The sequence below is a fragment of the Dromiciops gliroides genome, chromosome 3 (genome assembly GCF_019393635.1).
Source record: "Dromiciops gliroides isolate mDroGli1 chromosome 3, mDroGli1.pri, whole genome shotgun sequence".
Taxonomy (NCBI): Eukaryota; Metazoa; Chordata; class Mammalia; order Microbiotheria; family Microbiotheriidae; genus Dromiciops; species Dromiciops gliroides.
Window position 1 is genome coordinate 336251003 of NC_057863.1, and position 23328 is coordinate 336274330.

Consider the following 23328-nt stretch of genomic DNA (forward strand, 5'->3'; position numbering starts at 1 on the left):
GCCAATCCGATTTTAGCCCTCTACGGCTTCTGCGCAGGCGTGGAACTGGGATCATGCGCACTTAGCCTCGGCCCTAGAAGTTACTTCCGCCAGGAGCTGAGGTAGGTCGTTGGTAGTCTCTGGGTTTCGGATGAGGTTCCATCTGAAGTAGGTTGAAGGGCGGTGGAGGTAACAGAAGGAAGGAATTTCTTCAAGGCCACGAGAGGCAGCCACCGGGGACCTGGATTTGAATCTAGTATCTATGAGCCTTTTTCTCTCTGGGTCTCAGGTTCCTTTTCTTTAAAATACGGGTGCCGGACTCTATGAAATCTAAGGTTCCTTCTTTCCAGCCCCAAATCTATGATTTTCGGATCAAGTTGAATCTTCCTGTCAGGAAGCCATCTACCTTGCTTTTCCTAACCCCTCGCCTAGGGCCCGTATTACCGAATGAGATGACATAGGTGAAGCCCCCGCAAACCTTAAAGCGCGATGTAAACGGTGGTCATTGGTAATGATTCGAAGATTAACACCACTTGAGCTGGCATTCAAGGCTCTGTGCAGTCTAACACCTCTTAGTTTTTCAGGCTTTTATCTTCAACTCACTCTATCCACGCATTTGAACTCAGGTGTGTTGTTCCCCCCCCTCCCCGCTTAGAGACAATTTTCTTTCCATTACAACTCTCGTGTTCTCCCATTGACTCTCATTATGACACTGGATACAGGATACAGTCTTGGACTTGGAGTCAGTAAAACCCGAATTCAAATTCTGCCTCTGACACTTAGTTTTGTGGCTTTGGGAAAGTCACTCAATCTCCAGCTTCCTCAATTTCTTTCTCTATAAAATAGGTGGGGGAAGGGGCAGCTAGGTGGCGCAGTGGATAGAGCACTGGCCCTGGAGTCAGGAGTACCTGAGTTCAAATCTGGCCTCAGACACTTAACACTTACTAGCTGTGTGACCCTGGGCAAGTCACTTAACCCCAATTGCCTCACTAAAAAAAAAAAAAAGCAAAACAAAATAGGTGGGGGAGGAATAATAGCACCTTCCTTCCTGGGTTGTTGTGAAAATCTAAAGAAATAAGATTTGTAAAGTGTTTTGCAAACCTTAAAGCACTTTTAAAAAAGTGCTAGCTTTTATTATATTCAAGTATTAACTCCATTTCACAGATGATAATTCAGATTCAGAGATTGTGATTTGCCCTGTCACACAGTTAGTACTTGGATGAGTTATAGAGAATGAAAACTTCAAATCAATAGTTCTTATTTTTTTCTCAGTACTTATACTTCTGCAGTGTTTGACACTATTGACCACACCCTCCTTCTGCTTCCCCCCCCCCCTCGTTTTAAGGACATTGCTTTCTTGTTTCTACCTGTAGGACTGATCCCTTTGTCTTCTTTGTAAGGTTATACCAGTATCTGAAACACCTGAGGGACTTTGTAATCATACTCAAAACTCTACAGCTGAGACTTGTTAGTTGATCATCAGCATCCACAACTACACCCAGAGGACATCCCAAGAATCATTATCCATATCCCCTTATGCATGGGTGTATCCCATAGCTCTCAGTCCTAGACTCTTAGGACACTGTATTAGTATCTTTATACTCTGAGTTCCCATAAATGTACTTATCTCTATGCAGATGAAACCCACATGCAATTCCAATCTCTGAACCTCTCTTAAAAATTTTTTTCCATCAAAAAGCTTTTTTTTTCCTCATTCACCTCCCTCCTCTCCCACCATCCCCACCTTCCAGAAACAAAAAAATAAGCATAGTCAAGACAAATAAGCATAGTCAAAACAAATTTCCACATTGATCATATCCAAAAATAAAAAAGTCTCTGCAAGAAGTTGGTATTATGTTTCATAATTGGTTCCCTAGAATTCTATTTGGTTATTGTGGTGATGCAATCCACAAGTCTTTCAAAATCGTTTTAGAATGTTGATGCTATAATATAAATTGTTCTCCAAGATCTTTTCACTTCACTCACCTTGATGAGTTAATATAAATATTTCTACTTTTCTCTGAAACTTATTTTTTTTTTTGGCTGAGCAATGAGGGTTAAGTGACTTGCCCAGGGTCACACAGCTAGTAAGTGTCAAGTGTCTGAGGCCAGATTTAAACTCAGGTTCTCCTGGCTCCAGGGCCAGTGCTCTATCCACTGTGTCACCTAGCTGCCCCTGAAACTCATTAATTTTTAAATTTTTTTTTGGTGAGGCAATTGGGGTTAAGTGACTTGCCCAGGGTCACACAGCTAGTAAGTGTCAAGTGTCTGAGGCCGGATTTGAACTCAGGTCCTCCTGAATCCAGGGCCAGTGCTCTATCCGCTGTGCTACCTAGCTGTCGGAAACTCATTAATTCTTACAGCACAATACCAATACATTACAGTTAAGTACCATACTTTGTTCAGCTATTCCTCAATTGAATGTCAGCTCCTTAGTTTCCAGTTCTTTGCCATTACAAAAAAAAGCTTCAATGAATATTTTTGTACATAAAGGTCTTTTTTCTCTTGTAGCAATATTACGTTTTAGATAATGTTTCAATTTTTGTTTTTATTACATGTTTCATGTGTAACAACTGGACAATAATTGTAAAATCTCTAAAAGATTCTGAATTTCCTTAGACTTTTTTGAGAACTCTCATTGTTTGGTTTGGTTATTGGCAAAGCTTTTTAAAGTTGTCTTAAGCTCAATTTTGTAGGAAAATTTCCCACCTGATTACCAGTATCTGAAACACCTGAGGGACTTTGTAATCATACCCAAAACTCTATAGCTGAGACTTGTTAGTTGATCATCAGCATCCACAACTACACCCCAGAGGACATCCCAAGAATCATCTGAGAAAAGACTTCCGGGGCAGCTAGGTGGTGCAGTGGATAGAGCACTGGCCCTGGAGTCAGGAGGACCTGAGTTCAAATCCAGCCTCAGACACTTAACACTTACTAGCTGTGTGACCCTGGGAAAGTCACTTAACCCCAATTGCCTCACCAAAAAAAAAAAAAAAAAAGACTTCCAAAGACTTAAATGATCATTTTCCTGTTTTCCTTTTCCCCATTGTATACACTATTTATAATGTCCACCTGCTAAAAGGGGAGTGCCCCCTTTAGCCTTTGTTAATGCATCTCTCAATTTCTTCTCTCTTTTCATTCCATTTACTTTGTTAGTCATAAGTATCTGTAATGTTATTGCTTCATGTAAGGAAATGATGTTTCTTCACATGAAGCATGGGGGGGGGGGGGTTGGGGGGGTGTGTGAGAATCAGAGCGCCACCACCCTGCTGAGAAAGATTGTGAGAACCAGGTCAGCTCTGCCCTGAGGAGAAAGCATGAGGTGACCTTTCTGAGATTTCGAAGGTCAGATTGGTGTCTGGAAGTTATGTCTACTGCCTTTAAGTCATGTCAATCAATGGACCAGCCAATTAGCCTGGAGCTGTGTGTGTGGACTGCCCTCTTCCGGTTCGACAGGGGGTTTCTAGTGGATTTCCAGTGGAACTGAGGGCATTCACTCTCTGGGATAGCTAGGTGAAGGCAGCTTTTCCTTTCTCTTTGCTAACCCCTAATATGCATTAATAAATGCTTAATGCCCAAAGACTGGTGCTAAAGCTTCTAATTTAAGGCGACCACACATTAGATTTTTAGACATCACAGATATTTAAGCTTCACATTCTTTGATCCTTTTGAAGGCATAGGCCTACATATGATTTCACTGAGTCAAAGGGTATGGCTTTTGGGGCTTAGTTCAAATTGCTTTCTGGACTAGTAAACCAATTTATAGCTACACAAGCAGTGTTATTGGTATGCTTGTTTTCCCATAGCTGCTGCAACACTGGTCATTTTCCTTTTTTGCCAGTATTTTACCAATCTATGGGTATGAGGTAGTTTATCCATATTAGTTTACATTTCTCCATTTATTTGTGATTTGGAGCATTTTTTAAAATAGCCTTAGATGGTTTGGATTTCTTAGAAAATTGTCAGTTCATATTCTTTGGCCATTTCTCTTATTGAAGGCATTGTCTAATTCTTTATAAATTTAATCAGTTCCTTATATATCTTGGAAATGAGACCTTTATCAAATAGACTTGCTGCCAAGATTTCCCCCAGCTGTTTCCTTTCAAATTTTAGCTGCATTGGGCCTGTTTGTTTGTTTTTTAATTAAAGGTAAAACCTTTTAAATTTTATGTAATCAAAATTGTCCATTTTATCTTCTGTGACCCCTTTTAAAAAATTCTAGGTCCTGTGACTTTAAAAAAATAATAATAATAAACATTTTTATTTAAAGTTTTGAGTTCTAAATGGTATTCCTCCTTCCCTCCTTTCCCTCCCGCTCTGAGTCAGTAAGCAATCAGATGTTATACATGTGCAATTATGTAAAACATTACCATATTAGTCATTTTATATAAGAAAACTTGAATAAAAGAAAAAAATGAAAGTGAAAATAGTATGCTTCAGTCTGTTCAATAAATATCAGTTCTTTCTTTGGAGGTGAATAGTGTGCTTTATCATTAGTCCTTTGGGATTGTCTTGGATCATTGTATTGCTGAGAATAGTTAAGACATTCACAGTTCTTCATCAAACAATATTGCTGTCACTGTGCACAACATTCTCATTCTCACTTCACTATACATCGGTTCATACAAGTCTTTCCAGGCCTTTTTGAAATCATCCTGCTTGTCATTTATGATAGCACAATAATATTCCAGCACCATCATATACCACAGCTTGTTTAGCCATTCCCCAATTGAGCAACATTCCTTTGATTTCCAATTCTTAGCCCCTAAAAAAAGAACTGCTATAAATATTTTTGTACAAATAGGTCCTATTCTCTTTTTTTGGGATGTCTTTGGGATAGGAACTTTGCAGTGGTATTGCTGGATCAAAGGGTATACATGGTTTTATAGCTCTTTGGGTATAGTTCCAAATTGTTCTCCAGAATGGTTGGATCAGTCTGTGACCCTTTTAATCTCTTTTTTGGTCAGAAATTCTTCCCCTATCCATAGATCTGCAAGCTAATTTCTTGTTGTCCCTCTGATTTGTCTGTGATATGACCTTTTATATCTAGGTCATATTTCCATTTGGAGCTTATCTTGGCATGTGGTAGGAATTGTTGGTTTGTGTCTCTGAGTACAACTTAAAAGTCTCATTCACTCTTAGGCCCCCTCCTGTCACACTGCTGGCTTTTCAGGCCACTGAAACACCCTCCCCCCTCCCCTCTCCCCTCTCCCAGATAAACTGCTGTCTAATCATACCTTCCTGCCTTGTGAAGGTGGTGTTTTGTGACCAAGTGTAAAACCTGACATCTATCCCTATTGAATTTCAGCTTATTGGATTCAGCCCTATGCTCTAGTCTGTAAAGATTTGCACCCTGACTGTCATCTGGTGTCCTAGCTATTCCTCTCTGCTTTTTATCATCTACAGATTTGATAAGTATGTTATCTTTGCCTTTTTGCAACTCATTAAGATAAAAATGTTAAAGCTTAGAGGGCCAAATACAAGCCCCCTGTGGGATGTTACCGTGGACCTCCTGCCAAGCTGACATGCATCCAGTTCTGAAGCCATTCAATTATATTATTATCTAGCCCACATTCCTCCAGCTTTTCTACAAGACGTATGGGTTAATAAAATTGCCAACATTATAGATAATGGAGAAGTAATATAATGAGAAGGTAAGCTAAAAATTGTGTTTAAATGTGGAAAACACATACTTGTCATTTATGTCATGCTGATACAACTTAATAAGACTCATGCATATCGTTAACAGTGTTAAAATAAACATTCCCTCTTGTCTCTTGGTATTTTTCCAATCCTGGCCTCATTACCTATTTGTAGACCTGGTCAAGGCAAGGAGAGAACACTAGTCTCATATCAGTATTAGTGCTCTGTTCTGTTCTGAGAACTTATACATACACACACATTTGTAGCCAGCATGTTTGCCTAATTGTTTATTAGTGTACCAGTTGTACAAGAAAATTGACATCGGATGTTGTATGGGGTGCAGTCATTCTGAAGCACAATTATCTCTATCTTCCTTCCTTTAAAATTGCTGGAGTGCATTTTTATTCCAGCCGTACCCTGGGATTTTGGGTAAAGTCATTCACCTTGATTAAACCGTCGGGACCGATTCTGTTTGGCCAAAAACATATTCTTAGTTAGTTCATTTAATAGACTCATTCTTTTATCAAGAAACATAACATATATTAAATACTTACTCATTTCAACATGATCCCTTTAGCATTATATCTAACCCTCTAATATTTTTATTTCTCCCACTTCCTGTTTTTCCTTTGCCACATCCTCTTCTTCCTATTTCTTTGTTCTCCATGAAATCCCCTATTTTTATAGCAACACTGTAATTTACTATGCTCTATCATGAACCAAAGTCCTGCTACAATCACTTTTCCATTAATTCAGCTTATGAAAATCTACTTACACTTCTTGTTCAATGTAGTTCAGCATTCGACTGACATGGGATGCTGAAATCTCTCCATCCACTTCAGCAATATATGTGTAAAGAAACTGAAACGTGCTAAAAGGGATTCGGGGAGGTCCGCCATCATGTTCAGATGATAAAACTTCACATACAATCTTGAGGGTTTTGGCTATGGTCTATTACAAGGAAAATAAAAATAAGTGGTTATATCCTTGAGGCCAGCTTAGACATTCAAAAGGTAATAACAAATATTATCACTTGTGTCAAATGATAGGGGAATGACATTACATTCTTGAACATTAGTTCTAAAAGTATTTTATTATTTTCTAGTTACATGTAGAGATAATTTTCAACATTTGTTCTTAAAAGATTTCTAGTTTCAAATTTTTCTCCCTCCCACCTCCCCAAGACAGCAAGCAATCTGATGTTTTTTGTTGTTGTTTTGTTGTTGTTGTTGTTTTTTTGGTGAGGCAATTCAGGTTAAGTGACTTGCCCAAGGTCACACAGCTATTTAAGTGTCTGAGGTCGGATTTGAACTCAGGTCCTCCTGAATCCAGGGCCAGTGCTCTATCCACTGTGCCACTTAGCTGCCCCTGAACATTAATTCTTAACCCTTTTTTTGTGTCATGGACCCTTTTGACAGTCTGGTTAAGTCTGTGGACCTCTTCTCAGAATAATGTTTTCAATGTTTAAAATAATGTTTTCAATGAATAAAATAAAATACATAGGATCACAAAGGAAACCAATTATATTGAAATAAAGTTATCAAAATACATTTGAAAAAAAATTCACAGATCCCAGGCTAGAAACTCCTTTATTAGAGGGATCATAATGCTTATGCCTGAAATTGTTCCACCCACTCTCACAATTATTTAATATCTATAATATGCTTCTTTATTGGCATTCTGGAAATGAAGCTTATAATTACATATTATAATTAAATTTTATTGTCATTACATTTTGTATATTTTAAATAGCCACTATGGTGATAGCTGCTATCACTAAATCAGTAACTATTAGTGTACCAGTTATATAAGAAAAGGGTAATGCTCTTCTGTATAGCCAAGATTCAATCACAAGCAGTTGGAGAGGCAGCCCAGTGAAATAGTCCATTAGTACTTATGGCTTGGACAAGTATTACAATGGCTTGGACAAGTATATATGGCTTGGACAAGTATTACAATGAGCTGGCTTCAAAATCGAATAGGTAGGGAGAGCTGGCTAGATAGAATCTGGGAAATTACAGTGTTTTCATTGATCCCAAGCTCATCCTTCACAAAAAAGCCACCTTTTAAAAAAGAAAAACCACCAATATTTGTGTGTGTGTGTGTGTGGGGGCAGTGAAGGTTAAGTGACTTGCCCAGAGTCACATAGCTAGTAAGTGTCAAGTGTCTGAGCCCAGATTTGAACTCAGGTCCTCCTGAATCCAGGGCTGGTGCTTTATCCACTATGCCACCTAGCTGCCCCTACCAATATTCTTTGGATGATGCTACATGGCTGAATATAGATATGCCATGATCTTAGAAGTCTTAAAGTTGGGGATGATCTAAAGGAAAATGAAGAGACATGGCTAGTTTAAGTAGACTGCAGCACAATATCAATAAATGGTTTTTGTGCCAGAAGTATAAAAGGCAACACAGCAAGGCAATGTGTGACCAGAAGAGGTGGGTGAGGCATGCTGAAAAAGAAGACTAGCAGATTATTTAAGTGTTCACTGGTATGGTGAAAATATTAAGACTCAGAAGATGACTTCCAACACATTGGGCAGGTCTCTGAAGAATGTATGAAAGGATGTAGACAGGAATGAGAAGACAAGCATGGCTTTGCCAATCTACCCTGACAATATCCACACTGATGAGATTTCTCACTGATAATCAAAGCCTCCTTTTTGCCCAGGGGAGGGGCAGGAATAAACCTTTCCTTGACTTTCTATTACAATGCATTCTTATTCCTTTCTCTTTTACCTTAGTCCAGGGGAAGATGCTGTGTTAGAGATACTGGGGAAGGGAACAAGTATTTATTAAGTGCTTACTATGAGTCAGGCATACAGCTAAGCCAGTATACTGCAAAGGATACTACTCAGGAAAGTCACTATGGAGTCAGACATGACAGAAAACTGAAGGGGATAAGCACTAACACATAAATAATGCTGAAAATTAGAATACAACCTATCCTATTGGGTGTAATATGTAGCAATTTAGTGATAGCATCTAGAAACCAGTAGTTTATTCAGTATTTTTTTTTAAGTGAGGCAGTTGGGGTTAAGTGACGTGCCCAGGGTCACACAGCTAGTAAGTGTTAAGTGTCTGAGGCCGGATTTGAACTCAGGTACTCCTGACTCCAGGGCCGGTGCTCTATCCACTGCACCATCTAGCTGCCCCCAGTATTTATTTTTAGTAAATATAGACTATGAATTTAAATGATGCCCTATGAGATGCTGTGCCAAGTTGTGTGACTGGGAGGGGGAGCAAAAAATGAATAATTTTTCCAGCAGCTTGAAAGGTTGTCCTATCAGAGTAAAACTTTTTTCTTTTTTTTTTTTTTTTTGTAAAACTTTTTTCTTAAAGAAAATTTAAGAGACTCATTCAGAGTTGAGACTGCTACTGTAGATTTAGTTTTTCAGACAAACCTAGCTTTTGATATATGAATAGTCTCAAAATTTTACAAATGAGAACTGTTGCTGAAGCAAGAGTTGTGGAACAATGGGAAGAGGGGAGGACACATTCCAAGAAAATCTGTCCAAAGGACGTTACTCACCCTGGTTTAGTAAATATGGCTAATATACACTCCAGGGTAGTGGTATGCAAGTGTGCAGATGAACACTTCTCACAATCCTAGGGACAAGTGAAATATTAGCTGTACTGGCCGACCAACAGGATAACAGGTTGAAGAAGAGTGAAGCTGATCGTTAATGGTTTAATTGTTGCCCTTTATGAATGCTGTTCCTGGGCTTCTGAAGTGATGTAAGCCCTTTTAGATGGGGAAGTATGAAGATGGATGCAGAAAGGGCAAAAGAAGAGGATGCAGAGCTTTGGCATGAGAGATCAAGATGACAACCAGTGTGATGCCATCTGAATGAATGTGAGGTAAGCTTGACTATATATTAGCTGCTTTTCTTGTTATGTTTTTTCAAGCTGACTTCATCTCTTGTTGTTGTCCAGCTGTTCTGCTCTTAAAGTTGTCTTAAAGTCATTACTTCCACCATTACACTAAGGCTCACCTTCATCATTCGAGCAATTTGTTGAAATGTGCAAGGTCCAGTGTGGTGCCTTGCATATAATGTGTATGCAATAACTGTTTGTTCAATGAATGATGAATGGAAGGAAGGAAAAGAGGAAGAATGGGATAACATGAAATGGGAGACATGAGTAGAAGTCTATACTTCTTGAGGTGTGGCTTTCAAATACTGAAGTGTTGGGAAAATTAAAAATAAAAGAGCTTTTCTTCCCTTGGGAGTGGGGAATGTGGGACAAGAAAGGTCGCATATCTTTGAATGAGTGAATATTCTAAGGGGTGAAATTTGCTAGTTACCTTTAATATTATTTTGAGGCATCTTAAGGCTAAGAGCTTATGACTGGCTCCTTCCATTTGGAAAAAAAATTACTTTTGCAGGCTATTTTTCATTGGGGAATACCCTGAAATTATTTTCACTCTCTCTCCTCTCCACTGGTGTGCTCAGCATGATATGTTACACCTTCCAAAGAATGTCTTGGTAATCTGATACCTGTTGCAAGAACCTAGTATAGAATAATTTTATAAACTAATTATACACCACTGGACACACCATTTTAATCTTCATAGTGCCAATCATAAAGGATGGACTGTTGAGACCATCTGGTACCAGATGTATCACTGAGAGGCCTAGCACATGGTAAGCACCCAAATACTTAAAAAAATTCATTCATTTCATGGCATAGGAACATAAGAATTCCTATTCTCATGGTGCTAATCATAGGATCATAGATTAGAGCTGGAAGGAAGCTCATAGGTCATTAAAATCAGCTCCATTTCACATGAGGAAGCTGAGGCACAGAGAGCTTATGACTTGCCTAGGTTACATAGCTATTAAATAGACAAAGCAAAATTTGAACCTAGGTTTTCCTGACTCCAAGTCCAACATTCTATGGATTGCATGGACACACACATATGTATACACATGTATGTGTGTATACATACATGTTGTTTGTTCTCTAAGAGGACCATGACATTGGGGTGATGTCATGACTTGTACTGAATTGGACTTAAGTGAAGATCATTACTCTCTCATGTATGTATTTATGTGTGGACATAGGCACGTGTATGTATACATGTGTATATGTACAAATGAGCATATGCATATGTGCATGCATGCATTGTGTATGCATTTTCCCCTGGAGCTGTGCCTGGTTTTAAGGTACCATTAAAGAACATGTTGAATCTTGACTGACCACTTTAAATGTTCATAATGGTGGCCTAGTTTGAGTTTCTCCTCTTTCCCCTTTCTGGTTGTTGAGTACAGAAACAAGCTAGAAATAGAAGCCAGAGTACCTGGATAAATCAGATTCAGCAGCAGTCCCTGGTTGGAAGATGGAGAACTAACAGTATATACAGAGATAATTAAGCCTCCTTTGTCTTCCTTTCCTCTCTTGTCCCCTCTCCCCACCTCCCCATACTTTCCTGGCATCACCCAGAGAGGATTCCCCCCCTCCCCCACCGCCAAATAAAAGGCTAAACGTAACTTACAACTCCAAGAGAACTGCAAGCCAGAGCTAAAAACTTGAGCCATTCAATCTCTTCAGTGAAGCGACCCACATTCATCACACTGTTAAATAGATCTGTTGGGAGACTCAGCACCTTCCACATCTGGGCCAATTCATCAGCATGTATGATCAGCCTTCCAGCCACCTATGGAGAACAGTGCACACCAAGAATGAGGCAGGTTCCCAAGTCTAAGATCCACTGGCTTGGGGACCCCTCCACCCCCAAGCTATCGTCCTATTCTTCATCAATTTGGGAATTCAGAATGGTAGCCTGAGCCTCTGTATATCAGGTAAGAAGGAAATCCTCTACTGGACTTAGCTTTAGCTCAGTGAAGAGAAAGCTGGGTGATGACTTAATAATGGTGTCTAGACGTTGTTAGAAAATGGTTTGAAGCTTTTCTCCTCCCCAGATGACAGAAGGCAGATGGACTTAGCAACAGGAACTTCCTTAAAGGATATGAAATCTTGGACTAGGTTACCAAGAGGAGATGGGAGAGTTCTCTCAGTGGCCATCAGTTATCCAGGTGTTTATTCATCAGGGATGGTACAAGTGGACTTCAGAGCTCACGTGCAAAAGATAGTGACCTGAAGGACAACCTGGAAGCTACTTGAGACATTGTTAAAATAACACTTCCTGGATGCCACAACCCTCTGGAGAATACTGGATGGACCCTTGTGTAGTTGAAAAGCATGAAAGGACAAGGTGGGAATATTTTCTCACCTGCAGGCACATGGGCTGCTTTCCCAACACAGATTAAAAGGAGCCTTTTTCTGATTTACTTCTAGATCAGTGAATCAGGATTTTTGGTATTTGCTCAGAGTTAGTGGGTGAATCTGCAAGACTGCTAAGGACTCAGGAGTAAATTCACATATGATAGTGGACACCTTGGGAGCTGAGGCTCTGTTGTGGTCTTTAAGTAGAGAATGTAGTGCTTTTAGACAACTGCCATACCACATAACATTTTTTTTTTGTGGGGCAATTGGGGTTAAGTGACTTGCCCAGGGTCACACAGCTAGTAAGTGTTAAGTGTCTGAGGTCGGATTTGAACTCAGGTCTTCTTGAATCCAGGGCCGGTGATTTATCCACTGTACCACCTAGCTGCCCCCATACTGCATAACATTAAATTGTATTCACAAATTAAGTTGTCATACATTAAGAGCTTACTTACCTGATACAGTACAAAACATTCTATTTGAATTTTCTAGGTAACTAAAGCTTAATACCTTGAAACACCAAAACTTTTTACAAATTTTAATTATTTTGAAGCAAACTTCCCTAAATATATTATCCACTTATCTTCTTAAATAGATCATATGTGACATTTTATTTCTTTTTTTAAAAATTCCAATTTATTTATTTTTTTAACATTTTTTTCTTTAAATTTTCAGTTCCAAATTCTTTCTGTCCCTCCTGTGCCCTCCCACACCCATTGAAAAGACAAACAATATGATATCCATGATACATAACATTTTACTTTATGATGACTGAAGGGCTAGGTTATGAACATATTTGTGTTAACAGGTCTATATGTACGTTTTAGTTTCCTTCCTTGATTGGACCTGTCTTTTTTTTTTTTGGACAGGGCAACGAGGGGTAAGTGACTTGCCCAGGGTCACACAGCTAGTAAGTGTTAAGTGTCTGAGGCTGGATTTGAACTCAGGACCTCCTGAATCCAGGGTTGGTGCTTTATCCACTGAGCCACCTAGCTGGCCCTGGGCCTGTCTTTAATAGGACTATCTTCCTCATCTCTCTTCCTTTGAGATGTGCTGCTTCTAATACACTATGGACTGGGAAACCAGATAGCCAAACTGCCAATTAGACGTTGATCTAGATGTTCTCTAACCATCTTCAACTGAACATGTCCAAAAATGACCTTAACTTTCCCCCCAAAACTTCCTTATTACTGTTGAAGGCACAACTACTCTCCTGGTCACCCCAGACTAGGTGTCATCCTCAGCTTCTCACTTTTTCTCAACCTCCACTTTGTTCCCCATTTATCCAATTTGTTGCTAAGGCCTGGTGAGTTTGTCTTCATACCATTACTCTTACATGCCCCCTTCTCTCTTCTGACATTTTCACCACCTTAGAGCTGATGCTTATCACATCACACCTGGACTATTGAAATAGCCGCTGGTTTCTCTCTCTGCCATAAGTCTTTCCCCACTTCATGCCATCTTCCATTCAACTGTCAAAATGTTCTTTGTAAAAAGAAGGTTTGACTGTCTCTGTCTCTGTCTCTGTCTCTCTGTCTCTCTCTCTCTCTCTCACACACATCCTCCCCTTAAACTCCAGTAGCCTCTAGGATCAAAAATAAAACACTCTTGCATTCAGATCCTTTATTACCTGCTCTTCCCATTTTCCCAGTCTTCTTACAACTTATTATCTCCCTTCCTCACCCTATATAGTCTGTGATTCAATGACTCTAGCCTTTAAACCAGACATTCCATCTCCTGACTTCAGGCATTTTCAATGGCTGTTCCCCATACGTAGAGTGCTCTCCCTTCTTCTATCCCTTTTGACCTTACAGATTTCTTTTAAGTCCTAGCTAAAATCTCACCTTCTACAGGAAGCTTTTCCTCTTCCCCCTTAATTCTAGTGCCTTCTTTCTGTTGATTATTACAAATTCATCCTATATAGCTTGTTTGTACATAGTTGTTAGTTGTGTACGTAGTTGTCTTCCCCATTAGACTGTTAGATCCTTGAAAATAGTGACTGTCTTGTACCTTTCTTTGTATCTCTAGCATTTAGCACAGTACCTGACACATAGTAGGCATGGTGACTATTAACTAAGATTGATCAAATAAGAATCTCTAAACCTCTTAAATGAGGTCCCAGGGAAGGAAATAACATCTATACCTTTGGTGAAGGAGTTTGGTAATGCTATTTCTAGCACTCTGAACTATGTTCTGGAGTTCTGAAGTATGACTTCTAGAGAGTGGATTTTTTTTCCTTTTTTTCTTTTTAAAAGTATTTTTAACATTCATTTTTTAAAAATTTGAGTTCAAAATTCTCTTTCTCCTGCCAACCTCTTCCCTACTTGAGAAGACAAGCAATATGATATTGCTTATACATGTGAAATCACAAAAAATATATTTCCATATTAGTCATGTAACAAAAAAAAGTAAGATGAAGGTAAAAAAGTATGTTTCAAGATGCAGTCAGTTCTTCAGTTCTCTCTCTGAAGGTAGATAGCATTTTCTACCATGAGTCCTTTGGAATTTGTCTTGAATAAAGTAGCTAAGTCTTTCATAGTTGATCATCATTACAGTTTTACTATGTAAAATGTTCTCCTAGTTCTGCTCATTTCACTTTGCATCAGTTCATATAGGTCTTTCCAGGTTTTTCTATCCTCCTCCCCCAATATGTCTTAAAGCACAATAGTATTCTATCACAGTCATACATTAGTTTGTTCAGTTATTCATAATTGATGGGCATCCCCTCAATTTGTCATCTTTGCCACCACAAAAAGAGCTGCTATAAATATTTTTGTGTACACAGGACCTTTCTGCTTTTCCTTCATCTTTTTGGGATACAGACAGTATTTCTGGGTCAAAGGGTATACACCAGTTATAAGCCCTTTGGGCATAGTTCTGAATAGTTCTCCAAAATGCCTGGACAAGTCCAAAATTCTACCACATTGCATTAGTGTCCAAATTTTTCCATATCCCCTCTAGCATTTGTCATTTTCCTTTTCTGTCATGTTAGTCAATCTCATAAGTAATAAGGTAGTACCCTCAGAGTTGCTTTTAATTTTGTTTAGCCATTTGTTTAGTCGTTTTAGTTGTGCCTGACTCTCTGGCAAAGATACTGGAGTAGTTTGTGCCATTTCCTTCTCCAGCTCATTTTATAGGTGAGAAAACTGAAGCAAACAGGGTTAAGTGACTTGCCCAGGGTCACACATCTAGTAAGTCTCTGAGACTGGATTTGTACTTAGATCTTCCTGACTCCAGGGCCAGCCTTCTAACCACTGTCCTACCTAGCTGCATTTCTCTAATCAGTAGTGATTTAGAGCATTTATTCATCTGATTATTGATACCTTTCCTTTTGGGGGCATCTAGGTGGCACACTGGCTAGGGGGCCTGGAGTCAGGGAGATCTAAGTTCAAATCTGGCCTCAGGCCTGTACTAGCTGTTTGATCCTGGACAAGTCACTTATCCTCATTTGCCTCAGTTTCCTCATCTGTAAAATGAGCTGGAGAAGGAAATGGAAAACCACTCCAGTACCTTTGCCAGGAAAACTCCAAATGGGGTCATGAGGAGTTGAAAACAACAGAAATGGGGGGCAGCTAGGTGGCACAGTGGATAAAGCACCGGCCCTGGATTCAGGAGGACTTGAGTTCAAATCTGGCCTTAGACACTTGACACTTACTAGCTGTGTGACCCTGGGCAAGTCACTTAACCCTCATTGTCCTGCAAAAAAAGAAAAAAAAAAGAAAAGAAAACGACAGAAATGACAGAACAACAATTGATAGCTTTGATTCTTCTTCTGAAAACTGTTCATACCCTCTGACCATTTATCAATTGGGAAATGGATCTTATTTTCATAAATATGGCTTAGTTCCCTATACATTTGAGAAATGGCACCTTTAGCAGAGAAACTTGATATAAAATTCTCCCTACCACAAATTTTCTGGGTTTTCCCCCAATTTTGGCTACATTGTTTTGTTTAAGCAAAAACTTTAATTTCATGTAATCAAAATTATCTATTTTACTTCCTGTGAGCCTTTTTATATCTTGTTTGGTCACAAACTCTTCCTTTATCCATGGATCTGACAGATACATTTTTTCCAAGCTCTCCTAATTTACTCATATCATCATCCTTTATGTCTAAATCATTTACCTACTTTGACCTTGTTTTGGTATATGGTACAAGATGTTGGTTGGTCTATACCTAGTTTCTTCCAAGCTTTAAAATTTTTGAGTTTTCCCAGCAATTTTTGTCAAATGGTGAATTTTTTATTTTATTTATTTTTTTTTTTTTTGCGGGGCAATGGGGGTTAAGTGACTTGCCCAGAGTCACACAGCTAGTAAGTGTCAAGTGTCTGAGGCCAGATTTGAACTCAGGTACTCCTGAATCCAGGGCTGGTGCTTTATCCACTGTGCCACCTAACTGCCTCCTTCCTTCCTTCCTCTTTCTTTTTTTTTTTTCAAATGGTGAATTATTGCTCCCCAAATTTGAATCTTTGGGTTTATCAAACACTAGATTACTATGTTCATTTAATACTATGCATTGTGTACCTAATCTGAGTAGTAGAATGTTAATAATAATAATAACAACAATAATAATAGCTAACATTTATATAGCCTTTACTGTGTACTAGGCACTGGGCCAAGTGTTTTACAATTATTAATTCCTTGATCCTCATATGACAATCCTGGGAGGTAGGTGCTATTTTTAACCCCATTTTATAGATGAGAAAATTGAGGCAAACAGGTTTAATGACTTGACCAGGGTTCACACAGCTAATAAATGTCTGAGGCTGGATTTGAACTCAGGTATTCCTGACTCCAAGCTCAGTGCCCTATCCACATACAATAATTAAAGAATTTAAACTTCTTCCACTCCCAAATAACTTTTTAATCAAAACTATACAGTTTATTGATTTCTTATCCATTTTCCAGAAAGATTTGAGGTGGCAACCTTTTTCTATCTCTTTTCGTTTTCTAAAGTGTTTTCACATTTTTATCTCATTTCATCCTAACAACATCCCTTGGAGAGAGATCAGTTGGTGCTTAGTACTACTGTCTGATGAACCGGGAAGCCAAACCATAGGGAAGCAAGATGCAAAATGAGTGGTCCAAGCTCACTTAGCTATAATTAATGGTATAGCTAGCATCAGAACCTAGTTTCCTGATTTGAGATGTCCTATTTCCTCATAAAAGTTTATTTTCTAAGAAATCCCTAGGGGTCACCCAGTAAAAGTGTTCAAGAGTATACCAACACAAGGGTCGGCTAGGTGGCGCAGTGGATAAAGCACCAGCCCTGGATTCAGGAGTTCCTGAGTTCAAATCCAGCCTCAGACACTTGACACTTACTAGCTGTGTGACCCTCGGCAAGTCACTTAACCCCATTGCCCCGTTAAAAAAAAAAAAAAAAGAGTATACCAACACTTTGGTCAAATTATGTCTTGATACAAGGTGTACCATGGCTAAGCAAAGCAAGGGGTGTGTGTGTGTGTGTGTGTGTGTGTGTGTGTGTGTGTGTGTGTGTGTGTGTATTGTGAAACACTGAATAGGAGAACTGTGGAGCAGAAGGGTTCCCAGAAGCCATCTAGGCCATCCAGTAGTTCAATAGTAGTCTCTCTATAACACAGTTGACAAGTTATCTTCCAGTCTTAGCTTAAGTATCTCTAGTGAGAAGGTACCTACTACTTCCCAAGGGCAGCCCAATCTACTTTTGGAATGTTCTCTCAGGAAATTTTTCCTGAAAGCAAGCCTAAATCTATCTCTTTGTGGCTTTGCAATGTTTCTAATTCTGCTCCCTGGGACCTAATAGAATAAGGCTAATAGTAGCTCTCTTCAAATGACAGTGTCCCATACATACTAGAAAAGGTCGTCATGTCCTTCCCTGTCTTTTCTTGTCTAGGCTGAATATCCCTAGATTTTTCAAACAATCCTCATATGGCATGAACTCAAGGCCCATCACCTTGGATCTTGTCATCACCCACAAGTATCCTACTTCCATGTTTATGAACTCTAAAATTCTTTTATCTGATCTTAATCTTTTATCATTTCATTTTTCCCTCTGCCTTAGGACTCCTAACCCTGTTTTCTGTCCTAACCATAACCTCTAATCTCTCCAACTCCCCCTTCTTTCTGAGGGCATTGCTCCTGCTCTGGCTATACTTTCCTCCTTTCCCCATCTTGACCCTGCGGTAAACTAGTTTGTCTATACTATGCTCTTCTCTTGAGTCCCTTGCCCCCTTATCCTATGTTGATCTTGCCCTGTCAAGTCCCAGTCCTGAATTTCTTCCATTATCTACTGCTTTTTCTCCTATTCATCAGCTGCTAAAGGAAAAAAAAACTAGAGAAAATTGTGAAACAAATTCCCTGGGTCCACTGCAAATTTTATATTAAATAATCTCAATTGGGCTGTCACTGTGGCAAGACAATCCTTTTATACCTGCCTAATTACCTCATATTCCCATTTGCCATAATGGCTTTTCCAAAGCTTGCCATCCTTCTTCAAACTTCTTATTCTTCCTTCTCCTTCCACTCTCCTAGCTGAGAACCTTCCCTCATTATTTCACTGGAAAAATTGGGACCATATGCCAAGATTTAAGAGCTCCCTCCTTTCTTCCTTATCTCACATCATTCATACGCCTTCCCCACCATCTCCTCTTTCACCCTCTTCTGACACACAGATGTGGCCCTTCTCCTTGGCAAATTAAACCCCTCTGCATGTACAAGTGATTTCCTTCCATCCTGTCATCTCAAATTCATCATCCCCTTCCCTCTCATTAATCTTTAGTCTCTCCCTAAATATTGGCTGTTTCCCTGATGCCTACAAATACACCTACCTATGTCTCCCCTATTCTCAAAAAAATCTTTCACTTGGTCTGTCTAGCACTGCTAGCTATCATTCTATATCTCTCCTCCCATTTGTGGCTAAACTCCTTGAGAAGGTACCTAGACTTCCTTTCCTATCACTCTCTTCTCAGCTCTCTGTAGTCTGGTTTCAGACTTCATCATTTAACTGGAACTGCTTTTTCCAGATGCCAAATCTAATAGCCTTTTCTCAGTCTTCATCCTTCTAGACCTGTGCAGATTTTGACGCTGTCAACCACTCCCTCTTCTATCTAGTTTTTTATGACACAGTTCTCTCCTAGCTCTTCACCTGTCTGGCTACTACTCAGTTTCCTTTGCTAGATCTTCATCCAGGTCATTCTAACTAACTGAATATGTCCCCTGAGATTCTGTCTTAGGCCCTCTTCTCTTTTCCTTTTATTCTACTTTGCTTGGTGATTTCATCAGCCTCTAAGAATTCAGTTATCATCTGTAATCTCAGGTCTATTTACTTAGTCCTAACCTCTCTCCTGACTTTCAGTCTCACGTCTTCACCCATATATTATTAGACATCTCAAACTGGATGTCCCATAGACATCCTAAACTCAACATGTCCAAAACAGAACTCATTATCATTCTCCCTAAATGCTCCCATCTCCTAAATTTCAATTACTTCAGGCACCAGCAGTCTCTTAGTTACCCAGGCTCATAGCCTAGTGTCTTTCTTGAGGCCTTACTCTCTTCGTCCTCCATATCCAATCAGTTGCCAAGTCTTGTCGATTCTGCCTTCATAATATCTCTTGTATATGCCCCCTTCTCTCCTCTAATACTTTTACCACCCTGATGTAGCCTCTCATCACCTCATACTTGAATTATTGCAAAAACCTGCTAGTTAGCCTCCCTGACTCATCTTTCCTTAATTCAGTTCATCTTCCCCATAACTATCAAAAGTGATCTTCCTAAACTTTCTAAATTACTGCTATTTCCAGGAATGAATATAAAATCTTGTTTGGCTTTGAAAGCCCTTCATAATGTATGTAGTCTCCTCCACTTTTACTCCCTTGAATATACTTTTCAATCCAGTGACACTGGCCTCCTTCCTGTTCCTCCCATAAGATACTTCATCTCATCTCTCTGTGCATTTTTACTGAGTATTCCCCAACCCTAGATTTTGGTTTTTTTTGTTTTTTTGGCGGGGCAATGGGGGTTAAGTGACTTGCCCAGGGTCACACAGCTAGTAATTGTCAAGTGTCTGAGGCCGGATTTGAACTCAGGTACTCCTGAATCCAGGGCCGGTGCTTATCCACTGCGCCACCTAGCCGCCCCCCCAACCCTAGATTTTTTTCCCCTTCTCATTTTCACCTCCTGGCTTCCCTGACTTCCTTGAGGTCTCGGTGAAAATCTGACCTTCTGCAAGAAGCCTTCCTTACCTGGTTCCCCATAATACTAGTGCCGTCTCTTTGAGATGATCTCCAATTATCCCTGTTCATATCTTGCTTGAAGATAGATGTTTGAATATTTCATCTCCCATTAGATTGTAAGCTCCTTGAGGCCAGGGACTGTTTTCCCTTTTTTTCTTTATACTGTAAGTCCTTAACACTGTGTCTGGCACATAGGAAGCACTTTAAGAAATGCTTTTTGCTTGTATAAACAAAAGCTGAGAACTATCTTTACATGTAACAGGAAAATAAATAAATAAAATACTTTATTAAAAAAAAGAAAAAGAAATGCTTTTTGCTTGTATAAACAAAAGTTGAGAACTATCTTTACATGTAATAGGAAAATAAATAAATAAATACTTTATTAAAAAAAAGAAAAAAATGCTTTTTGACTTTACTTCATCCTTTGAACATTTAATGTCCAAATGTCTTTATCAATGTCTTCTCTAAAATTTGATAGCCAGAACTCAACATGCTACTCCAGATGAGGGTTGCCCAGGACAAAGTAAAGGAGGACTATCACCTCTCAGGCCTTAGACACAAACACCATCTCTCTTAATACAGCCTGAGATCCCATGAACATTTCTTGACTATCCTTTTCAATGAGTAGATGCATGCTGAGCTTGCAATCTACTGAAATCTCCAGATCTCATAAGTACTGCTGTCCAGCCACAACCTCCTTCATCGTTTATTTGTGGAGTGGATTTTCTGAACCTGAAAGTAAGACCTTATCCTCATTAAAGTCCATCATTTTAGATTTAGCCCTATGTTTTAGCCTGTTGAGATCTTTTCAGATCCTGCCTGGCATCTAGTATGTTAGCTATTTATTCCTTCTAGTTTTGTGTCATTTGCAGATCAGATAAGGATATAATTGATGGCTTTATGGAAGGCATGGACTAAAAACTGCAACATCACACAAGGCTAAACAAGGCCAGATTCCTGGGGCACTTAACTAGAGACTGTCTCTTGAACTGAGATCAAATGTATGATCTTTTGATCTGGTGGTGCAATTGGGTTCTCAATCCTCCCAGTTGTACAATTGACTAATCATCTCACCATTTCACCAAGAAGAATATAAGAGAAGTTGTCAAAACTTTTGCTAAACTCTATAGCATTTCCAATTACTCCAGTAATATCAAAATAGGTTTTTGTGATCACTGCTTTCTTTTCTAGGTATTCACTCTTCAACTCTTTATCATGATCTAGAATTTTGCTAGAAATCGTGGTCAAGTTCACAGACCCCTATGACTTCCCCTTTTTTTGGGGGGGGGTGTGAGGCAATTGGGGTTAAGTGACTTGCCCAGGGTCACACAGCTAGTAATTAAGTGTCTGAGGCTGGATTTGAACTCAGGTCCTCCTGACTCCAGGGCCAGTGCTCTATCCACTGCACCACCTAGCTGCCCCTTGACTTCTTTTTTTTTTGGAAAGCAGGATAGCATTTGCCCTTCTCCAGTTCTGGGACCCCAGTCTCTTTTTTTTTTTTTTTTTTTTTTTGGTGGGGCAATGGGGGTTAAGTGACTTGCCCAGGGTCACACAGCTAGTAATTAAGTGTCTGAGGCTGGATTTGAACTCAGGTCCTCCTGACTCCAGGGCCAGTGCTCTATCCACTGCACCACCTAGCTGCCCCTTGACTTCTTTTTTTTTGGAAAGCAGGATAGCATTTGCCCTTCTCCAGTTCTGGGACCCCAGTCTCTTCTTTTTTTTTTTTTTTTTTTTTTGTGGGGCAATGGGGGTTAAGTGACTTGCCCAGGGTCACACAGCTAGTAAGAACTAAGTGTCTGAGGGTAGATATGAACTGAGGCACTCCTGAATCCAGGGCTAGTGCTTTATCTACTGCGCCACCTAGCTGCCCCCCAGTCTCTTCTCCATGATCTTTCACAAGCCACCAACAGTATATCAGTTCTTTAATCTGGTGATTTGGATTCTTCAAGGTGAGAGATGGGCTTGTTTACTATTTCCCTATTGACTTATCTTGGTATCTACTCCATATTAGCTATTTTACTTACTTAATTCAAGTCCAAAAATAATTTCCCGTTTCTCTAGAGATAACAAGCAAAACAAGAGTAGAATAATCCTGCTGCCTGTGATCTGATATTTGATTCAACAAACACTATTCACATATATGTTCAAAGCACTGGCAGAAATTAAATAGGTCCTGGCATCAGAGAGCTTGCATTCCTACCCACCCCGAGCAGGAATCCTATCTCTTTCCCTCCCTTTTCCCCAAATACAGTTTTTTAAAGTACCCCCTTTTGCCATCTTCAGTTTTTCCCTACTAGCCTCAGCTCATTGTGAACAATAGTGCTCTTAATTAATGACCACCTTCTTGGCTGGACTGTGTCATGATTTTGTGACCATCATTCTGTTGCCTGCTCTCATTTCCACCTTCTGTGTTTGCCTTTTGGAAATCTAAGTTGGCTGATTGTTGGCGAGTTCTCTGTGTACATCAGATTCTTTAGAGAAAGCTCCCTTTTTCTCCACAGAATTGTTTTTCTTCGTCTTCATAGAATTTTATTCTTGAGAACTTGCCATCTTCCTGAACTGACTTCCTCCTTAGGATTTTAGTCCATGAGATACTGCCCATCCTTTCTCTGAACTTTTTGAAATGTCTCTTTAAACTAGGGTTCCTGTCAGACTATACCTAGTTTTCTACTCTACCAAGAAAATTTTAAGATGGAACTCTTACTTTTCCCCAAGGTTCTCTAAATTCTACCGCAGCAATCAGTTGCTTCTTGTTGGTATAGGATCTGGAATATGATTTTTCCCTTATTTGTTCCTCTGCCTTTGGAACAATGAAATGATTATTATGTCAAGCCAAGAAATTATTAGCTGCTTTGCTTTGGGGCAGAAAAGGCCTCAGCTGATGTCTAGATAATTGAAAGACTCCCCCTAACTACTATATCATTTCTCTGTGCCAAGCTGGTGATTGGTTTCCCAAACTCATTTATTTCTTCTTTCTGCCCAGGTGGTTTGTAGCACATTCTAATGTCAATATTTCTTGTGTTTTTGCTCCCATTGTCTTCACTCAATTGATTTTCACCATGCTCCCTCAATTTGCTTCCTAGATTTCTTCAGAAGTATATCTTTGTAATATATAATGTGTGTGCTCAGAGACCTAGGGAGTAATATGAATATATTTTGTACTTTGCAGGAGTGGGAGGTAGGGAGAGGGGAGCATGTGGAGGAAGGGAACCTTAGTTGGATCAGTTCCTGGGCAAGCTAACTCAGTGACTTATGTCATGGA

At 39.5% G+C, this 23328-nt stretch overlaps 1 protein-coding gene across 2 annotated transcripts in view; it reads right to left on the reverse strand.

Moving 5' to 3' along the window:
- Window positions 1-5909: 5909 nt before the first annotated feature.
- The window catches only part of ROPN1 (rhophilin associated tail protein 1), a 39870-nt gene continuing 22451 nt past the window's right edge, over window positions 5910-23328 (reverse strand). For both annotated transcript variants that reach the window (XM_043997562.1, XM_043997561.1), the window contains exons 4-6: window positions 11123-11284; window positions 6401-6576; window positions 5910-6093 (exon numbers count right to left, since the gene is read on the reverse strand). In XM_043997562.1, the coding sequence (XP_043853497.1) occupies window positions 6027-6093; window positions 6401-6576; window positions 11123-11284 (405 nt within the window). In that variant the 3' untranslated portion in view covers window positions 5910-6026. The remainder of the gene's footprint in view (window positions 6094-6400; window positions 6577-11122; window positions 11285-23328) is intronic.